Source organism: Saccostrea cucullata, unplaced genomic scaffold (genome assembly GCF_032062105.1).
Source record: "Saccostrea cucullata isolate Sc308-1 unplaced genomic scaffold, CSIRO_AGI_Scuc_v1 ctg554, whole genome shotgun sequence".
NCBI classification, from domain to species: domain Eukaryota; kingdom Metazoa; phylum Mollusca; class Bivalvia; order Ostreida; family Ostreidae; genus Saccostrea; species Saccostrea cuccullata.
The window spans coordinates 216,702-236,981 of record NW_026931577.1 but is presented as its reverse complement, the minus strand read 5'-3'; the positions used below and the strand labels follow the sequence as shown (position 1 = coordinate 236,981).

General features: G+C 31.6%; 1 protein-coding gene across 1 annotated transcript in view; it reads right to left on the bottom strand.

Annotated features, from left to right (window-relative positions):
- LOC134233035 (uncharacterized) overlaps positions 1-10,156 on the bottom strand; it is a 43,662-nt gene extending 33,506 nt beyond the window's left edge. Inside the window, exons 1-2 of the mRNA XM_062715031.1 lie at positions 10,056-10,156; positions 752-1,503 (exon numbers count right to left, since the gene is read on the bottom strand). Of these exons, the coding sequence (XP_062571015.1) occupies positions 752-904 (153 nt within the window). The 5' untranslated portion in view covers positions 905-1,503; positions 10,056-10,156. The remainder of the gene's footprint in view (positions 1-751; positions 1,504-10,055) is intronic.
- Positions 10,157-20,280: the final 10,124 nt, after the last annotated feature.

The following is a 20,280-nucleotide window of genomic DNA, read 5'->3' as shown; positions in this document are numbered from 1 at the left end:
TGGAGTAAATACATTAAAACTTCCAACTTCATTGGTTGCGTTTTGAATTATTAAGATGCCTTTAATTCCGTCACTTTGTGGTTGAAGAAAATTACATATATCACAAGACATGTTGCATAAGAATACTTAAATTCATAATTATTATAAATTGTAAGCTAGCTTGTCTGTTCACTGTTAATTTAAAACAAAATGAACGTATAATCTGAAACTCATTAAAACGTTATAATAATGTACACGCTAATTACACGTCTTTTTTCAAGTAAATTCCTGGAGTAATGTGTTTATTTTTGTTTCTTAACATTTTCGCTACACACCTTTAAAAACACTTGTTTGAAAGTACACCATTTTCACAAAATAAACTAATCTGAATCTTAAAAAGTCTAATAATGTACACGCTAGAAATGCTTTTTTCAGTATTAAAAAAAAAAAAAAACATATACATGGTACAAGGTCTTAAACACACCTGTTAAAGTACACCATCTAATGAAGCTCCAGACACGAGAAACAAAGCATTTGAAGAAACAAGTATGCGAGAGAGTTTATCTAAACCCGGAATGTTTCTTTCACCTTGACTAATATGGACCATTTAAACACACCCATTGTCTCCTCTCAATGTTTAACCCTAAATCCTTTTTCGAAAGGCTCATTCAAAATCAATGTTGATAATCAAGTATAAGTATATAGACACGCAGATAGAGAAAAATATAAAAAATATATAATTTTTCTGTAATATTTATGTAAATAAACTTACCCCTCTTAGTCGGTTGATTTCACTAATTAGCTGTCTGATTGTCTTTGATCTGGTAACGTCAGAAGATGACGTAATAAATCCAATTACACACACAAGCACACAGACCAACAGTCCAATATGTCTTTGGCCACAGAACTTCCTTGAACACATCATGGTACAAAAGCACAAATTCTTAAAGCAATGAATTTGAATTACACAAAAACCATGGTTAAAAAAGCAACCTCTGCGTTGTTGTCTTCGTCTTGTGATTTTCGAGTTGAAGTGGTTTCTGAGAAAGTTTATCCCATGATTAACGACAGTGAACACTTAGAAGATTTTCGGGGGAAACGTCACGTGATGACGGCAGAATTCCCCACTGAGACAAATCAATAAAATATATTCCTCGTTACCATACAAAAACCCTGGTATACGTCTATTAATGACCGGCAGTAATTGTAAGAGAAGATCCACTCCCTACGTTAAGCTCTGTGTGTGTCATTAAGGCGTGACCTTGTAATTAGGTCAAATGTACACAATGGACATAGAAACAGTTGTCCACTTCTCCAAGAAATTATCGTTCTTTATTAAAGGATCATTTGTTTGGAATGGTTATTGTGGGCATAAGTACGCCAGCCGAAAAATGATCCAAAAAATATTTGTGTGGAAACGCTAGGAAACACTTCAGTCTAATGGCATCGATGTTTTTCCCTCCTTTCTCCTTTTTCCTCTCACTTTCGGAGTTCTTGAGAAATCCGTGTACGTCTTAGCATCTTCTGCAACGATAATACTTGTTACACTGAATAGCTGGCACTTTTATATATATGGAGCAACAAGCATTTGACATTTAAAAAATACATTTTGAAAAAAAACGTGAAGGTATTTCAGTGTACAAAAGATTTCTTTATTTATTTTTAAACTCTTTGAAACGGACATTTGATCTGAGGTAGATATATAAAAACGCTCTGTTCACCTTGAGATTACATAGCGGCGCTTGAAATGAGGCGAAAAATTCTGCTTTCCGTCGCCATTCGACTAATTACCATGCACTGTACATGATGTCTTCGCAATAAATTGTCTGTTAGATGGCATTTTTTAATTTGGTTTCTTTATAGAATTCAAAGCCATTTAAAGGTGAGTTTGTACCGAAAATGAGAGTTTTGACGCTGAAATTTTATATGATGGGTAATGTTTGTGCAATACGTTCTATCGCACTGGTTTTGATCGGGTCATAAAATTATTATTTATGGGTTTTGGTGTGTTCGGCGCATCACTTCGATGAAAAGAATTCATGCACCCGTTTTCTCTTTTCACTGTTTATCTGTAGATCTTTTACAAACGGGTTTTAACTATCGATGGCGACAAGCAGAATATATTAGCATTCTGGTCAAAACTTATTCAATATATTCAACAATTTCTAAGATAACAATTTAACTGCTTAATGCTTTATGTCTAAAGGTGTGTTAAAATTTATGGGTTTTTCCCTCAAAATCTTTGATTTACATTCATTTTAATTAAATTGAGTTCATCTTGTTAAAAAAGTTCGTTTGTTCTCTAATTGTTGCTTTCAATTTTCCTTAAAAAACAAATACAGATGAATTTAATTTCATGTTCAGTCAACGCAAATCATAAACGTGAAGTAGTCTTGAAGTGTATCAATCTAATAAAAATTAGATGTTTCGAATCAGCTACTGCTTCTCAAAAGCTGTATCGGATTCGGAACATCTAATTTTAATTTGATTGTCAATATAATGGCATAACACAATTACGATAATTTTCTGTTATTTATAATACATATAATATTACACTTGCATTTAGATTGAGTACTTTTAAAGCTGATATGTTAATTAAGAAATCAAATTGGTTCCTCAATTTGGTATACGTATGTACACCTGTATTTAAATATTACTTTGCATGAAGAATGCTTTGTGGCAACGCACTTTGAAAAAATTACGCACTTTGAAAAAATTTTTCAAAGTGCGTAAAATTTTTCAAAGTGCGTTAAATTTTGGACACACAACAACGACATTAAAATTTTTTTCAAAGTGCGTTAAAATGCACATAAACATTTTTTACCATAGAGAAACATTTAACGCACTTTGAAAAAAAGCTGTTTTAAAATAAAAATTACAATTTGTTTTTACCTGTGTTAGAGTAAATCAAATTGTAATAATTATATCATTGAAAATAGCTTTTTTAAATTTACAAATTTGTTTTATATGTATTGATCAGAAAACGAATATACAATAACAAAATCTGTTCCTTTTTTATTGCTAAAATCACTTGTTTAATGTGTAGGTAGCAAATTGAAAGTAGCCCCGCTTAGCTATAAAAACCGACTTTTTAATGCATCAGTAACATTATGTAATTTACAAAATATTTATTTGCTTATATGACGACCCATCTTTGCGGTAAACAAGTATTTCATGCTACAGCCAAATATATGTGTTTTTTTAATTTGATAACGTTTCTTTCAATAAATTTTTTGATAAAATGCATGCAACCTTGAAAAAAATTAAGTACAGTAAAGCATTTAATGTGAGAGAAATTTTCAAAGTAATGGAAAAATCAAAATCGCTCACTTTACCCTTTTTGGATGTAAGAAGAATTATCAAACAGGTTCAATTATTTATCATACCTTAGATCTTTCATACACAGTTTTTCAAAGTGGTTAATATGGTATTTAAGTGAGATTTTAATTTCATATAATTGATTCACTTGATTGCAAGGTGCCACCTTTAAATTGTTAATCAGAATCAAATTGGCTCCTCAATTTGGTATACACCTGTATTTAAACATAACTGTGCATGAAGAATGCTTGATAATTACTACAGGCAATTACGCGTCAAAATCAAACCATAGATATCAGAGAATTAAAAGTTTACTGGAAAAAAAATGGAACCAGGTGTAAGATTTGTATTCAAGTTTAAGTCACGCGCAGCACGAAAATTACCTTCCATTACAAAAGATTGTTTACAAGGGGAGGTAATAGGGCTCCAATCTTTACGCAATCTTATAGGTCAGGTGATAATTTCGAGGTTTATTTAAATCTCTATAAAAATATTGATTTAAGATTCTCTTCTGGTTGACGGCTGTTGTTTGGAGAAATGTCAGGCTTTTGTCGGAGTGCGATAAACACCCAGAAGGAAGAACTCTGGCAAGGAGGTCCCAATCACGAGAATCAGAATTTTTTGTCGATTATAGGGACAATGTTCTTTTATATACATTTTAAAACGTGTTAAAATGGTTAAAAATTAGCAAAGGAATTATATGATAATTACCAAAATTTTTATTCTATCTTTTAAAAATTAAACGTTTTATGACAGGACATATAGTACGAATTTTTATTAATTTTCTCCTAACAAGAGTCTTTTAAAATTATCAATGTTCTGTATTTTATAAGCATTAAAATCTGTAATTATTGTTTAACGATAAAAATTTCAAGACAATTGAAACAAACGTTTTACTGTTTCTTAATTAATAGCAGTAAGCATTTTTTTTTTCTCATAAACACATCAACAGTTTTCATTTTTGTTAGTTTATCAGCTGCAAATCGTGGGTGAAAATCACTTTCACTTGGGCATTGTATTATTTGCACGAAAACAACGTCTGCATTTAGTAGCTATTATTTGATCTCGGCTTTCGTCTATTAGGAAGGCATGCATCCAGATGCCAGAACATGTGTTTAACGACCGCAGCGTATCTGTAGTATGGAAAACATACAACTGAAGCTTGCAGTACAAATCAGTTTGTCAAAGACGAAGTATTTATTTAATTTATGAATGTACGCTTATGAAGTATACATATAAAATTCTTGTTCAACAGCGTTTGCAAAATGGAATTTATTAGAGAAAAATATTTCTATTTATGTGATCTCGTTTAACATTTATTTGAATAGTTGATTGTTGAATTAAAACTAACACTTGCATTCGTAATTGTATATTTAACAGTATTAAATAGGACACAATGATATGTAGAATTCGTGGATTTTCGGAGAGAGAGAGAGAGGGGGAGAGAGAGAGAAAGAGAGTGAGTGAAAGAGAGAGAAAGCACGTAAGATTTAACTGGATAAATTTAACAAAAATGACAGCATTGAATTTACTGTTACATGTATATAGACTGGCATTATTATTTGTTTACAGATGATAAAAGCTGTACATGCAATTTATTTAAATCGGTTTTCATGGACTCCAAAGATTAAATGCCAGGGTATATTGAAAATTCGGCCTTACAAGTTTTAAATACCTGTACTGAAATTTCATATGCAAGTTTATGGTCCATTACAGGACTTTTTTTTGTTTATTACCCAGTTTTATCTGAGTGTCTCATTCCCTGTTTAAAACAGCTGTACATTCATATTATTATTAATCAACCCATAAGATATATGCAATTCAATCCCTTATCGTTGTTATATATAAAAGTTATGGTATAATATGCCAAAATATTTATGCTATAATTTTTACAAAATTTTGTGACAAAAAATAGAATTCTTAGTTCAATTATTTTTAAGTAATTTTTTAACTCAAAAATTGCTAATGAGCTTACCCGTTTCTCTCGCTATATATCCCTGCTTTTAAAAAAATCACACTGTATTAACACACTTGTCTTTTGATGTAAATAACTTTGAAAATTCTTCCAATTATTCTCTTTATAAAAACAACTCAATTCTTCCAAAAAAAAACTTCAAGATATATGAACTGAGAGAAGAAAAAAAATCGACCCATAAATTATATAGCCTTTTGAAAAACTTGTAAAGAGATATTCACAAAAGCCGGTAACTGTTTACAAACATAAGTAATACTGACTAGATCCAATAATAGCGGCCTTCTACATAGCAATGTTTGTATAGGAGATTTAACACAGGTAAAAAGTACGGCCGCTCGCGATTGTTGCCTTTCTTCCGTGTTTTCTTTATTAAGCTAGGAAGGTCTTAAGAGAAAAAAAGAGGACCAGTATTTTGGGCTGGCTTTCTTTCTTTCTTTCCTTCTTTCTCCCCTCTCTCTCATGTATATATGTAAATAAGTTTCTATCATTTTTTTACTTTATCAAAAACGTTACCTTTTAATTTTTCTTCTCAAAGAAAGATATTCCTTACGCAACTAAGAAATGGAGACTGCTCTCTGTCTGTCTGTCTCTCTCCTTACATGGTTGTAATATCTATTGATTGCCATGTTAATTCTGAAGTACCTCATAAATAATATGAGAATCGTCATGCAAAAACCTACATGTTTGTTCATATGGAAATAATTTTGATGGGATTTGGTTGTAATACGCTTTTATAAGTTTGTGGTTGATTGAAGATTCACTTTAATGTTACATGCAGAGATCAATATCGTGGAATAAAGAGGCTCTGTATAAAAAAGGAAGTTCCAAATAATTCAACGATATCTATCAATAACTTCCCTATTTTTTGGTTCCAAATAATTCAACCATATATCTATAGATAACTTCCCTTTTTTTTTTTGGTTTCACTCGATTTGTTAATTTGTAAGTTGTGAACTTTTTATAAAAGGCCTTGGGCTCGCATGCTTTGAAATCCAAGAACAGCGGAAATACAAAATACTCAGCAAACTAAAGAACATGTTTGACCTTAACCAATCATTCTTCTATAATTTAAGGGTTTTTTTAATACATCTTTTCACATTAATTCCATGGCCATTGTAACCGAAGATTGTAGATATTAGGAAAATGTCACCAGAATGTCAATTTCGGTAACATTTAAGAAAATAAGACTTTGTCACTATAATTATGTTTTGATGCATGGATCACAAGATATTTTATCGTGAATTAAAAGAGAGAAGAAAATCAATTTTCTAACATACACGGAATTTGGAATAAAAAAATAGCTGATATAATATTAGAGTTACTTCCCTTATTAACTTCATACGATTGCCAATTCTATAAGAGAGAAAGAGAGAGAATGTTACATCAATATCTGATTCATCAATTCAGTTATTTCGGACTTCAGCAGCCCGTGACGAACTTGAAGAATGGCGTCGAGGGAATCAAAATTGGAATTTAAATTGATAAATATTTTGAGATGACTAATACATTTACATCCTCAAAAGGTTCTCCTGATAATTCTCAGGAAAAATAAAGAAGCAACCACTCCTGTTTCCAAATTTACAAATTATGGAATGCGAAAAAACCCATAAAATTTAAAAAAAAACTTTAAGTAAATGTTTATTCCCTTAAACAAGCTTATTTATATTTAAACGCATTTATAAAATCTAGGAAACAGACTTTAATTTCAAATTCATTAAATTTTAAATTCATTGTTCTGAAATTAATATATTCGAAAGTCTTTAAAATACTAAAAAAAAAAAGCAAAATAAAAATTGCACAATACTCACTAAATATTTTGTATAAATATATCCACGTACATATGCACTAAATGTAAATATGCATCTATATCTTTCAGAAACTTGTCTTAAAAAGACGATGTTAAAGCATAGGTGTCGCAGACTCCTAGCTAACGACTTAAATCTAAACGAAAAACGAAATCCTGGTCCTTTTCTCAAACGTATCATTTATTTTTTATCTTATTAAATCAGGATTAAATTGCAATTTAAACACGGCATCGTGTCTACTCAGGAAAATAAAGTTTTAATTTTGACAGTTCCCAATCCTTGAATTAAAGGCCCCATCTAATGATAACAGTTCCTTTTTAAAACCCACCTGGTGCTGTGAAGGTATTCTTACTTTGCATTGGTTGAGAGAAATGTAACCAAAAACTCTTCATGCATATGCTCTCGCGTGCCATATGTCGCGTTACAAGTATATAATGTATTCCATTCCATGCATGATTTCAATTTTTTGATTAAAAACTTAAATTAAAAGGAATACCTTTTTTATCTAGCACACTTTAACTATCAATTCAATTCTGTCGCGCTCAAGTTTATACTAGTACATGTAATGTATTCCATTTTATGCATGTTTTAATTTTTTGATTAAAAAATTAAATGAAAAGAAATTCCTTTTTATCTAGCACACGTGTATTCCTGATGATTTTAATATTTTGAGTTCAATTGAAAGATATACTGTTTTTTAAACGCGCTCCTTTCAAGTATATAATGTATTCCATTTCATGTATGATTTTAATATTTTGCATGATTTTAATTTTTTGATTAAAAAATTAAATGAAAAGAAATACCTTTTTATCGAGCACACGTTAATTGCAGAATAAACTTTCAGTTCAATTCTGTCGCGCTACAAGTATATAATGTATTCCATTCCATGCATGATTTTAATATTTTGATTAAAGACTTAAATTGAAATTTTTTAATCTAGCACATGGTTGTTCTTGACTAAACCTACAGTTCAATTCGACAAACAGTTTAACATGATAATGGTCAAGATTGTTTACCCCCAACGGTAAAATTATTGTTTCGCTCCTGACTTTAATTATGAGAAGGCCTAAAAATTAACATAAAACGGGAGACACTACATCCAAAAAGTTCAAGACAATAAATTGACCTCTGACCCATGTTTCGGAAATGCTAGAACATGACGCGGATCACTTGACGATTCCGTTTTCGAAAATAACACGCCGTGTCTCTCCCCTTTTAGAAGAAATTCTCTTGTCAATTTGATGTTTTTACAGAAAGGAAGAAGGTTTTTATCGACCATTAAATGACTCGCAGATGGAATTTGGACAATTACAAACCCATAAACCCAGTTTATTTACAAATGTTCTTCAAAATCTGAGTCACAATATTATACTAAATGAAAATAACCAGTTTATTTTACTGAAATTGCCATTTAATTCTTAGGTCTGAGTCATATTTTAAACATGATTAGAGAAATAAGCTTTCTTGAATAAAGCTTAAACTTAAGTTTAAGTAACCAAAGTTATTTCATTTGTTTATCGTAAAAAAAATTGATGTATCTTAACCAAGAATTGCATACAGAGATCGAAATTCATCTATAGTGCCCCCTCCTCCTTTTAGGCTAATGACTATCATTTATTAATTATTCGACCAAACAGAATAAAAAAATATTTTACCTATTTAAAACTAGATTTATCAACGAGAATTTTCACCTGTCATATGTCAAAGAAACCTCTCACCTTTTTGTGTCAAATTAGAATATCACACCTGTAAATCATATTTTAAATTTTGTCAGGAAAAATGTCACTACATAGTTCAGGTGAACTATTTAAGTTTAGGCTTAATTGATTGACACTTGCTATTTTTGCTACAAACCAAGGACAGTTATGTGCAATGCACTTAATTTTTTTTTCTCCTGCAGGCCCTATCCTTGAAAATATATAGATTCGTTCTCTCTTTCGCTATGTTTTTGGCTTATTAAAAAATCAGTCGTGTTAATTTAGGGAGAGAACGTTTTACAAAATATATCTAGCAAAATGTAAGTAATAATGTCTCACCGTATTATTTGGGTATAAAAACAATTTTAAAAAAATATATTCCATTAACCAATATCTTTTTCTGTTGCCAAAAATAATTTTCCAATAAAATCGATCCAGAGACTGCAAAAATGTAGATTTACAGTCATGTATAATAAACATTGTATGATGAAATGCATAACTACCAAAAGTTTTTAATGTAGCGAAATTTTTAGAATTTATATATTGTTTATGTACGAGAGAGAGAGAGAGAGAGAGAGGTTGGTGGGGATGTTAAATTCTCTTGATTGCAATTAATGATTGCAATACATAGTGTACGTAATAGTAATACATACATGAACACCCAATGTATGCACCGGTACCGTATGTATCAATTGAAAATACCTTGAATTTATCAATTTCATAAATAACATAGAAAACAATTCTACATGCATCAAAAGGTTTGACTAACACATTCAGGTTTCAAGTATTGTTATTAGAAACTTTTGGGATGATCATATGCATGTTTCATTAAATTTTAAAACTTTTCAAAACTCCAATAGCACAAAATCAATGTTTTATACGATATTGCTAGCATGAAAAATAATGATTATACACATTTTATCCCATTTTCAGCATTGTTGGAGAGAGAGAGAGAGAGGGAGAGAGGCCAAAGATAGTAAATGCAAGATTTAGTGCACGATGAGAGTGTCATCAAAAACATATGAATGAGGTTGGGACACTTTTCTTTTCAATCCAAGTAAGTTTCAAAACGGATCTCACAAAAAAATCATGCATATTGTAAAATATAGCAAATTTGCACAAGATTTAGACTGCTTTAATCACTAAATTAGATTGGTATAACAGAGAAGATCTGAAACTTATATAATTAATCATCAAGCATTTCGTGTAATGTTCACGGAAAAAGAAAATAACACATTTAAATTTTAATTACATAGAAAAATTCTGTAATCTAATTCTTACCTCAGTATAAGATGTCGCTTTGCCTTTTATCCTCAAATGTCAGATTTTTGGTGTTTCAAGTCGAAGTCACTTGTTTAACAAAAGGTCAAACTATCTCCAAATTATTCTCACCAGTCACGATTAAACAGACACCTTTCATTCATGAAAAATCAATATTCAAAGGAAATAAACACGAAGGAAAGTCACTTTTCAAATAAAAGAGGATAAAAAATCAGATAATGTTGTATACAGTTTAAAAGTATATGAACCGGATTAAAGCCCGGTGTCGATGTAGCAATTAGTCAACCTCTTTCTCGTTCCGGTCTGCTGCTCCTATGCAATAAGTGGATACAAAGGCAATACATTTGTTAAAACTTATCGAAGATGTTATCGGACAGGAAATTAAAAGGAATTTCGTTGAAAATTCAAAATACGGTGGAAGTTTCCTCGGTTTGATGAAGGATTTAATTTGTTGCCCCCAGGGATAAAAGAAAATTTTGCCAGTTAGCGGCATAATCCAGCGAAAAATCGCCGGCGTATTGAGCGGGGTGTCAAGTTTTTGTTATTTTCCCGTTCCGCTCCATGTGGTGCGTTTTAAACAGCTTTTGTGAGAGTAAATTTTAAATAAACTTTGCCATCCTGAAGTGACAACATCCACGTTTATCGATAAAAGTACATCGCTGATTCAAAAACAACGTCTAGAGATTTCAGACCACCTGGTGTTCAGACCAAGGGAAATATAACTTAAAAAACACTAGAATGGAGATGTACAAAATGTAATTAGTTTCAAGTGACACCTTAACGTTCATTTATCACATATTTTTTTATCCACTTTTTTTCCTATATTTGCAATGTGAGAAATTTTTTGCATGTTTTAATTTGTTACGGAAATGTTCTCCATGTGTAAAAATGATTGATGAAGTTTGTCAATTGTTGAAATATTTCACAAGTTTTTTAAAGAAATGTAAACATCATGTTTAATTACATCCTCAATTAATGAATTTAAATATAAGTCTGCTACTGGATGAAGACGATGACAAGAGCATAACACCATAAATCATAGTAATTATCACGCCTGCATGGTATGGTGTACGATTTTTTTTAACTCCTCTTAAAACTGTTAAAATATAGTAACAGTTCCTCCTCTAACAGTACAATGTATATGATTAGTTGGTGGCTAATTAATGGGATGATTACACTGATATTTAATTACTATTCTCATAATTTTAATTTACAACATTTTCTGTGTCATTTTAAGAGCATTGACTTTAGTGATAAAAAAAGTGTTCAAAATTAGTGTGCTTCTGTCCCCAGAGAAGGTGTAAAAAAATGTAAAATGATTCAATAACAGATTTGACTTCAAAATACATATATGTATCTATAGAGTATAGCATAAACAGTGTATCTGCATATATAGAGTAAAGCACTGAGATAATGACAAAACGAAAAGTATTTGTAGTAAAAGAATGTTTGCCAAGGAACTTTCCGAATTAATGAATAGAATTTTTCCCCATAAAATATGAAAGGCATTAAAATAATGCTATAGAAGCGTTGCTTTTAAATGAATATCAAAAGAAATTTACAATCATGCAGTACTGCATGTATATGAGTTTAACATACATGTATGTTTAAACAATTAATCATTTCTCATTGCGTTTATTAATTAATTTGTAAAGCGGACCGATTGCCTAACAACTACATGTACGAAGATATGAATAATTTAACATAAAAAATATTATTCAGGATTTGAATCAATAATATAAAAAAAGGAGCTTTACATGTATCGGATGAATGAAACTGACACACAAAGTTTGTCTTACCCAGTTTAAGAACTTTTCAAGCCTAAAATTCATTGAATTACGTTTACTAAATATAGAAAATGTATTAATTATTCTTATTCATTCGAAATAAACCATTCCAGTCTAAAACCTATAATAACTTGGTTAAGTGAGAAAAAAGAGGAACAAGCTAGCTAACAATGGAAGCTGTGGTAAGTAGACGTATTTTGAACTTTTCACCCTTAGCCATTCCCCACTCCATCACACACCACTCGAAATTCTTTATCCGCCCCTTTGATCAATCCAAATGAGGTCATACATGTATGACTTATGCTCGTAATAAACAAATAGAGAGCGGATGCATGGTTATATGAGCATATATGTCTTATTCCAACATTTCTATTTATGTGGATGAGAGGGTGGTAAATTACGTCTGGAAAACGAGACATTTGTCTGTAATGAGAGAAGAGAGTAAGAGTTATCTTTCTTTGAATAAACTGAGCATATGAAATGGATTGTTAATGAAGTGTATATATTATTACGTACATATACATGTATTTTTATTTTTAAAAAAAGTTTGGAAATGTTCATTTTCACAATGCTTCAATTTTCAGATACTATGCATACTAGTCTGATTTAAGAACACAAAGCTTGACGGGCATATTAATTGACGTATGGTATATTTTGAGTTGGATAATTTTTTTTTCAGAGAACACGTTTATAAGTTCAGATTTAAAGTTACGAGAAATGACAAACTTTGCTATATTTTATTGGTACCATACTAACATTTACTGGCATGAAAGATTCGAAAAAATGTTTAACAAAAAAAAGTTTAATATTGAAATATGCAAACATTTTGATTAAACTGTGTTACAGTTGATGCTACTTAAGTTGGCTAGAGTACATGTTCAATTTGAGGTCTGTCTCCTTAGGGTTGCATAGATGCCGCATGGTGAGCCGAAATGATTCGAAAAAAGATCAGGGATACCGCGCGGATAGGCATTAAAATTGGATTCCCCCAACGTATCATTTGACCTCTTTTGTATAAATTAATTTGGAGAAATGGAGTTCATTTTGCTCATTTACATATCGAAGTGCCATTTTGTACCATCTTTCCTAGATAATTCTGTCAACCTCAATAAAATAATAATCTTTTTCTTCAGAGTCTGTCGGAAAGACATGAAAAATCGATTGATACAATGCCAATGTTCCACACTAATATAATTTTTTATAATTTCAATTCTATAAAATACTCTTCACAAAAAATTATAACTTTAACTACAAGATTTCAACCTGTTTACACATGTAACATTAAAGAATTCAACAAAATAAACAATGCAGTTGATCACGAACCTTCCTTTGTGTGTTTAAAAATTGATTTCTTCTGGAAATAACACAATTGTTGATACCAAAGTGAAAGTTTTTCACAGCCTTCAAGATTTGAAAATTCTAGACACATTATTAATTATTGCTTTATGAAGAACTCTTTATAGTCGGTGTTTTTTAAAATTATTTGTTAGATTACTGAAAATTCATATCCAGCGAGTTTATTGCCTGTAGAGACAACTATAAATGGTTGGGAGAGGGGAGACAGAATGTGTTTTTATAAAACACAAAGGTATTTGATACTTTCTAGGAAGTGAAGAATTATGACCGAAGAGCTTCAAAAAATTTGATCCGTAAATTGCACCTTTTTTTCACAATTTCGTTATGCAAAGACAAATATATAAAACATACATGTAATTGGTGTTTTTAATATTTTTAATGAATGTAAGTGTTTATTGCAAGTTGACAGAGTTCTTCAGCCGATTTATAGGTGCAGAAGAGAGAAGAGTCTATTTTTATAAAATACATATGATTTATCATTTCATGAAGAATTATGACCGCCTTTTTAATTTGAAAACGACAATTTCATGCAAGAGTGTGACCCAAAAGAATTGTATGTTTTTGTTTTTTAGCACTTTTTTAATTGAAGAAATAGAATTTCAGTTTATAGAGGATCTTGTGAATATTAATAAGAAAAAGTCTTGTGGTTGTCAATTTCTACTATTATTTTTGCCTAGGTACATGTAAGAGAAATGCCGAGGCTACCCCCCCCCCCCCCCCCCCCCCGTAGAATTGTTGCTCTATCCTGTTTTCAATTTTGCATTAACCTCACACTAGTAAATTCATAATTGAAAACATGATAGCTCGCAGCTTGAGAAAATTCAGACAGAGAAAGCAGAGAGCTACAGATTCCAGCGTTGTAAATCCCTCCGATTTACTACGCCGCTTTTTCGTCCCTCACTCTCTGTCCAAATTTTAGCAGAGAGCTACAGTTCTGCAACTACCCCCGAGGCTATCCCCCCCCCCCAAAAAAAAAACCTCTGTGATCAATGGATTATCAGTTCGGTCTCTTCCCGAGGAACCGAGTCACAATGGACTGGGAAAATAGAGACACGGAAGTACATGGAGAAATGAATGTACCCTCAGAAACTACTTATCAATACATGTGTAAGTATTTTTGTAAAAATAATGTACATGTTTAATTTTGCTAAACAAATGCATATTAGCACATACTTTGTCCTTAAGACTATCTGCATAAACAACAAGCCATGACCTTGGACATGGTAACTGAGTAGTTGAGGGTTCGCTCTGTAATGGGATTGATTGATTGAATGCATATTGTTTAACACCCCTCTCGAGAATTTTTCACTCATATGGAGATGCAATCACTTGCCGGTGGAGAGCTACAAATTTTGTCCTATACTCGGCATTTAGGGCCAAATGTTGAGCAGGAAGGGATCTTTATCGTGCCAGCACCTACTGCGACACGGGACCTTGGTTTATACGGTCTCATCCGAAGGACCGGTCTCCACGTCCCACAGTGAGATTCGAACCCGCGACGTAAGGATCAACTCCTTACTAGTCTTCGCGACTCTAGAGCAGACGCTTTAACCACTGCGCCATGCGGGCGACCTCTGTAATGGGAAAGCGCAATTTTTGTTTGCTACGTTGCTAGGAATGACTTTCCTTCACCAAACTCCTTGCATTGGAAGTCAAAGACATGAGTGTTGCAATAACAATTTAAATAATGACCACTGAAATAATTATTTTCTTGGTGGTTTAGAATGCATTTCAAAACTAAGTCCACTCTCAACACCTACTGAAATAAAGTTCACTAATTAACTTATTGATTCAATAGTAATTAAAATACACTGTAAAATAAAAACAAACGGTTTTAACAACTTCTGATATAAAATTATAAATAACCTTTTTAAAAAGCAAAACGGGGTTACATCCACGTTGAAATAGTGCAGATCAATTGATTTTACATACATGTATAGTATCATTAAGAATAAGTGTAGACAGTTTGACCAAGTGTCTCTATTGACTACACAAAATATACATGTACATTAGTATCAAAAAGCTAATTAAAAACTATAAAACCTATTAAAAATTCAGAGAAATTTAAGCTTATCAACTTGGCGTTTCATTGAACGCTGAGTTCGTATTACGTACTGTACATCAGTGCGTCCGAAATATTCCGAATACGAGCGTTCAATATTGAACGCCCCCTTGTAAGCAAAAAAAAAAAAAATGTCGTCTATTCAACCCCTCAGAGACAAATTTATGATGGATATTGGAAGCTAGGTAAGATACTCTTATTTTACTAGAGGTACTGAGAGCACTGAGTTCAGTAAATGATAACCCTATCTTCTGTAAGATTATTATGGCAAAATGTATGTTTTGCTCTTAAAGACCGAAAATAAGCAGGTCCTGTCCAAAGACTTTCTTTACCTATGTGGCTTTTAATAGCTACGTATGTATTATTTCTACCAAAAGTAACAACTTTTACCTACTTTTGCCTCAATTAAATTTTGTGACTAAAATCAGGTACGGCGCAACATGATGATGAACAACAAATTTCTTGATACTGTCATACTGATGATGAATATGACAAAACATTGGCAAAAATGATTACGTTGTAAATTAACAATTTTGCATAAACGACTATGCAAAACTGATAATTTACGAAGTAATAGTCACAGCCGCAATATTTCTAAATCCATTGAAATAACAACACGGCTGGTGGGTTCAATCTCTATTTTTATGTTTCAATTACTTGGAGATGAATATAATTACAAGAAGAACAAGAAAAACAACAAGGTGATGTAAAATAAATGAATACACTCATACACTAACACTCACACATTTAATTATTTTAGAATATTTTAGCTGTTCTGATTAGTTAGATAATTAATTGATAAGGTATTTAAATTTATATTCAGAGCAACGGTGGTAAATTAATTCTTACCGAATAGACAGCTATTACATTGTCTTCCTTAAGTAAATGAAAGACTAAGTTATGGACGAGGAGATTGACTCTTCCTTCCTCCTGACTGTCTTAGGGTGGAGTGCATTATTAAGGGTATATGACGCCAAGCATTTGTATTTGGTTCCAAACAAGTAAAACCATTCACACACTTCTGACACTAAAATATCAACCAATCATACACCTTCAAGCCGCACCCATTTTGACACAAACACCTTTGACCTTTCACACTCCCAAACCAACTAGTAGGCATTCAACCTCATGAATATGAATGAGTGACTTCATGAATGAACTGAACACATAGTAAATTCCAGAGGACTGTAATTCACTATGCTGTGTAGCTGAAAATGATGATGATGGTAATGAAATGAGTAATGATTAGTATATTAGGTCACAAATTATTAATAAATAAATTTTATAGTATTTATTATAAAATTAATTTATTCACCCTGTGACATAATCAATTTTGATGTAATTTTTTTCGTATCCATAATCAGTATGACTATATTATTAAATTTGGTGCCCACCATATTGCGCCATTCCTGTGTTAGGCCACAAAATTAAAGTAATATATAAAACACAAACTATGTAACTTACAATTACATGTGAATATGAAAATCAATTTTATTTTATACAATTATTGGCTTTTGATGAGGTCTACTCGTGACTGTACGGACCTGCTCAGGTATTGGTTGACCGAGGCCGAAGGCCGAATAACCAATACCTGAGTAGGTCCGTATAGTCACGAGTAGACCGAATTCAAATGTCAATAACCGTTTTATTAAATGATAAGGAATTTTACAACACTTTTGACACGTTCTTGTCTCAATCAAATGTAAACACTCATAATAAATTGCAAAGCGTAACAACAATTTTCACATGTTGTTATACTTCAACAGCTTAACAACTAGTAGTGAAAATGGAAAACAATATTAATAAACAATCAATACTCAGCCATTTACTTTCAAAAGCGATTAATCTCCTTGGTACTGGCGTCTGACATGTTTACATTCACACCGACACATGCTTTGAAATACGCAATCTGATTAGTCGAAAAAAACTGTAAGCAAATCTATGGTTGGTCAAGAGGGAAAACCCGAATAAACCCCCCAGAACGTCATATGAGGTGAACTCACTCTGAGGTACATCTCAGGAAAAGGCGTCTAGACCAATCAGAGAGCACTACAATTCCTGATCATTTAATAATATATGATGTACATGTACTTAATGGAAGTGAATATATAGTGTACGTATCTCATAATTTATTTTGGAAAAGAACATTCTGATGTGTAATATTTATGTTGTATAGTTAAGCTTTAATTCTGAATCTCAAAAACACCAGGTATTCACAAAATGAAACACAGTGAAATATTCTACATGTAATCTATAAGTTGAATACTCCGAAATCTTGCTTAAAACAATGTAACCGTAAGTCAATTAAATAAAGTCTATTGTTTAAAATGTTGTTTAATCTGGAATGTTTTCTAATCCAGCAAAGAGCAAGAGCCATCTTATTCATAAAATGGCCCTGTACTTATATCAATTAATTAATTAACTAAGACCCTCTTTCCCATGTCATATATCAAAATAAAGTAGACACTTGGTGCTTTCATTTTCTATAATGAAATTTCGTTTTGAGAATCCAGATATTGGAAAACTGGTTAGAGAAATTGCAATGATCTTGAAATTTGCAGAAAACATGCGTATTTGACTACCTTCAGCAAAGAATTAAAATATGAGCACATCCCACGATCCAAAAAATAAAACATGTTTTTTGATCTTCAGAAACAGAGCTTTCATTATGTATTTGCATATTTTGGATCAGCAGTTGTGCTCTATATGAAAAATTGAAAAAAATGCTTCAACTTTAGCTCATTTTTAAAGGAATTTACAGAATTTGAGGAAAATGACGCATTTTATGACGTCATAATGCATTGACTAGATGGGAAATTACGTCACGATTAATAGATACGTGGTCACCAACACTCCAAGTGATAAATACTGCATTTGCAACCTAAACTGATCGGTTTTGATTTTTCAAAAATTCTCAGGGCCAAATAAGGCCCAAAGTGGCTCTTGCTCTTTCGGTGTATTTGACTAGTTGCACTGTATACGAATGAGATATGGTAAAATAAGACGAATGTAAACAATTAAGAAAATAAATATCAATGCAGTTAACTAATTTTATATAAATGAACTGAAAAATAAAGTTTGCAACAAGTGCAAGTGAATATGAACATCAGTTATACAGTGAAAACAACGTGCTATGCATTTTACACTAGCAATGGTACATTTATAGAACAAATAAGATTGGTCCTTGTTTAAAATGAAATGTTTGATGATAGATTTCTTTTGAAATGCATTAAAATCGTATTCTATTGTTACAGACCGCGTAACATTAACTGGCAAAATTGGAAATATACAGCTTACGTCATTTCTATCTGTTACAATCAAAACATTCAGCAACTGTTCAGTGATAGACAATGTAATGGGCGGGTATAATTCGACGCGGACGTGGGGAAAACATCAGATTAAAATGGCAGATCGAAATTCATTTTCAATCCACCTGAACTGTTTTCAAAGCTAAGAGTGAATACATGATCCAAATTAAACTAATTTCAACTCCCGAATACATATTGTTTGAAGTTCACATTAATACGATTTTCAGCTTATAATTTTAAGGACGCGAAAGATCATAGAAGACAAAGATGATTTTTCAGGAGATATTTGATTCTAGAAGGGGGGTGGGGATTGTCGAGTCAGGTCATGAATTACATGACAATATATTTTATTGCTAGGATTATGAGAGTGCATGAGTTTATACGTATTCTCAGTGAAAAATATCGGACAACTTTATTTAAAATTGTTAACCCCCCCTCCCCAAACACAAACATATATTTACCAAACTGAAATCAAATATTTGTCCCTTCATACATTTCTTTGAAACACTTGACAGAAAATTCTGATTTATATTAATTGTTTTCAAACTAGACCAAAATTGAAATTATTTGTCTTTTGGGTCAATCAGTTATGTGCCTTCTAGCGTAGCTGAGGTGGACTGAAAATAAATTTCGATCTGCAATTTCAATCCGATGTTTTCCCAACGTCCGCGTCGAATTGTACCCGTCCTTTTCATTGTCTATCACTGAATGTTTTGATTGTAACAGATAGAAAAGACGTAAGCTGTATATTTACAATTTTGCCAGTTAATGTTCCGCGCTCTTAACTTCATGGGTAATACTTGATAGAAATCATTGAATACATGAAATGGCGTCCAAATTTTGCTGTAGTAAGTAGAGAAAATGACGGAAATCTTTTATGATCAGTTAGATAGTAATACAAGTATGCCTTCTTCGTCAGTAATATGTACACTGTTTTAGACTTAGTACACTTATTTACATTAATTTTCGACATAAATCATATAATTTTTTTTTCAATTTGACGACACTTATTGAATCAGACTAAATAAATTTCACAGACGATTCTCCTTTTTCAACATCGATGTCCTCCTTATCCCACTTAATGTTTCCGTTTCTAGGCTGAAAAAATGTAAAAGAATGAGTTTTTATAAAGAAAAAAAAATATTTTTCTACATGAACAGATACACACATTGTATTCCCAACGAACTTAAAACATTATTTAATAATAGTGTAATTGAATTAAAGGCAGTGTATCAATAATTATATGTACCACACGTGATCTTCTGCAGGAAAACAATTGTTGGCAGCACGTGTCTTGCTTGCCAGTCTTCTGTTTGAAAAGGAAGATAAGAGTCATAATGTAGTTTGTGTTGTTAAATTCTTATTAAAGTATTTATCTTAGTCAGTAAATCTTGCATAAAAATCATGAAAATTTAACTGTTACAAGTAGTTATAATTTTATTTTAAAAATTCTGAGGAATTATTTTTCAATTGCATGGAATTCTAACACCAATATAGTATTAATTCATTTTCAAAACTAGCTGCAGATCTGTAGCATAATTATTTTATATATTTGCCTTCAAATGAAATGGGAAATATTCTCCACTTTCTAGCATTGATCAATCAACTACCTTTCACTCCCTAATTCTAGACACATTCTGTAGCCAATAGGTATATTTTATCCATCTCCTGACCATTTATAGTTGTCTCTAAAGGCAATAAACTCGTTTGAA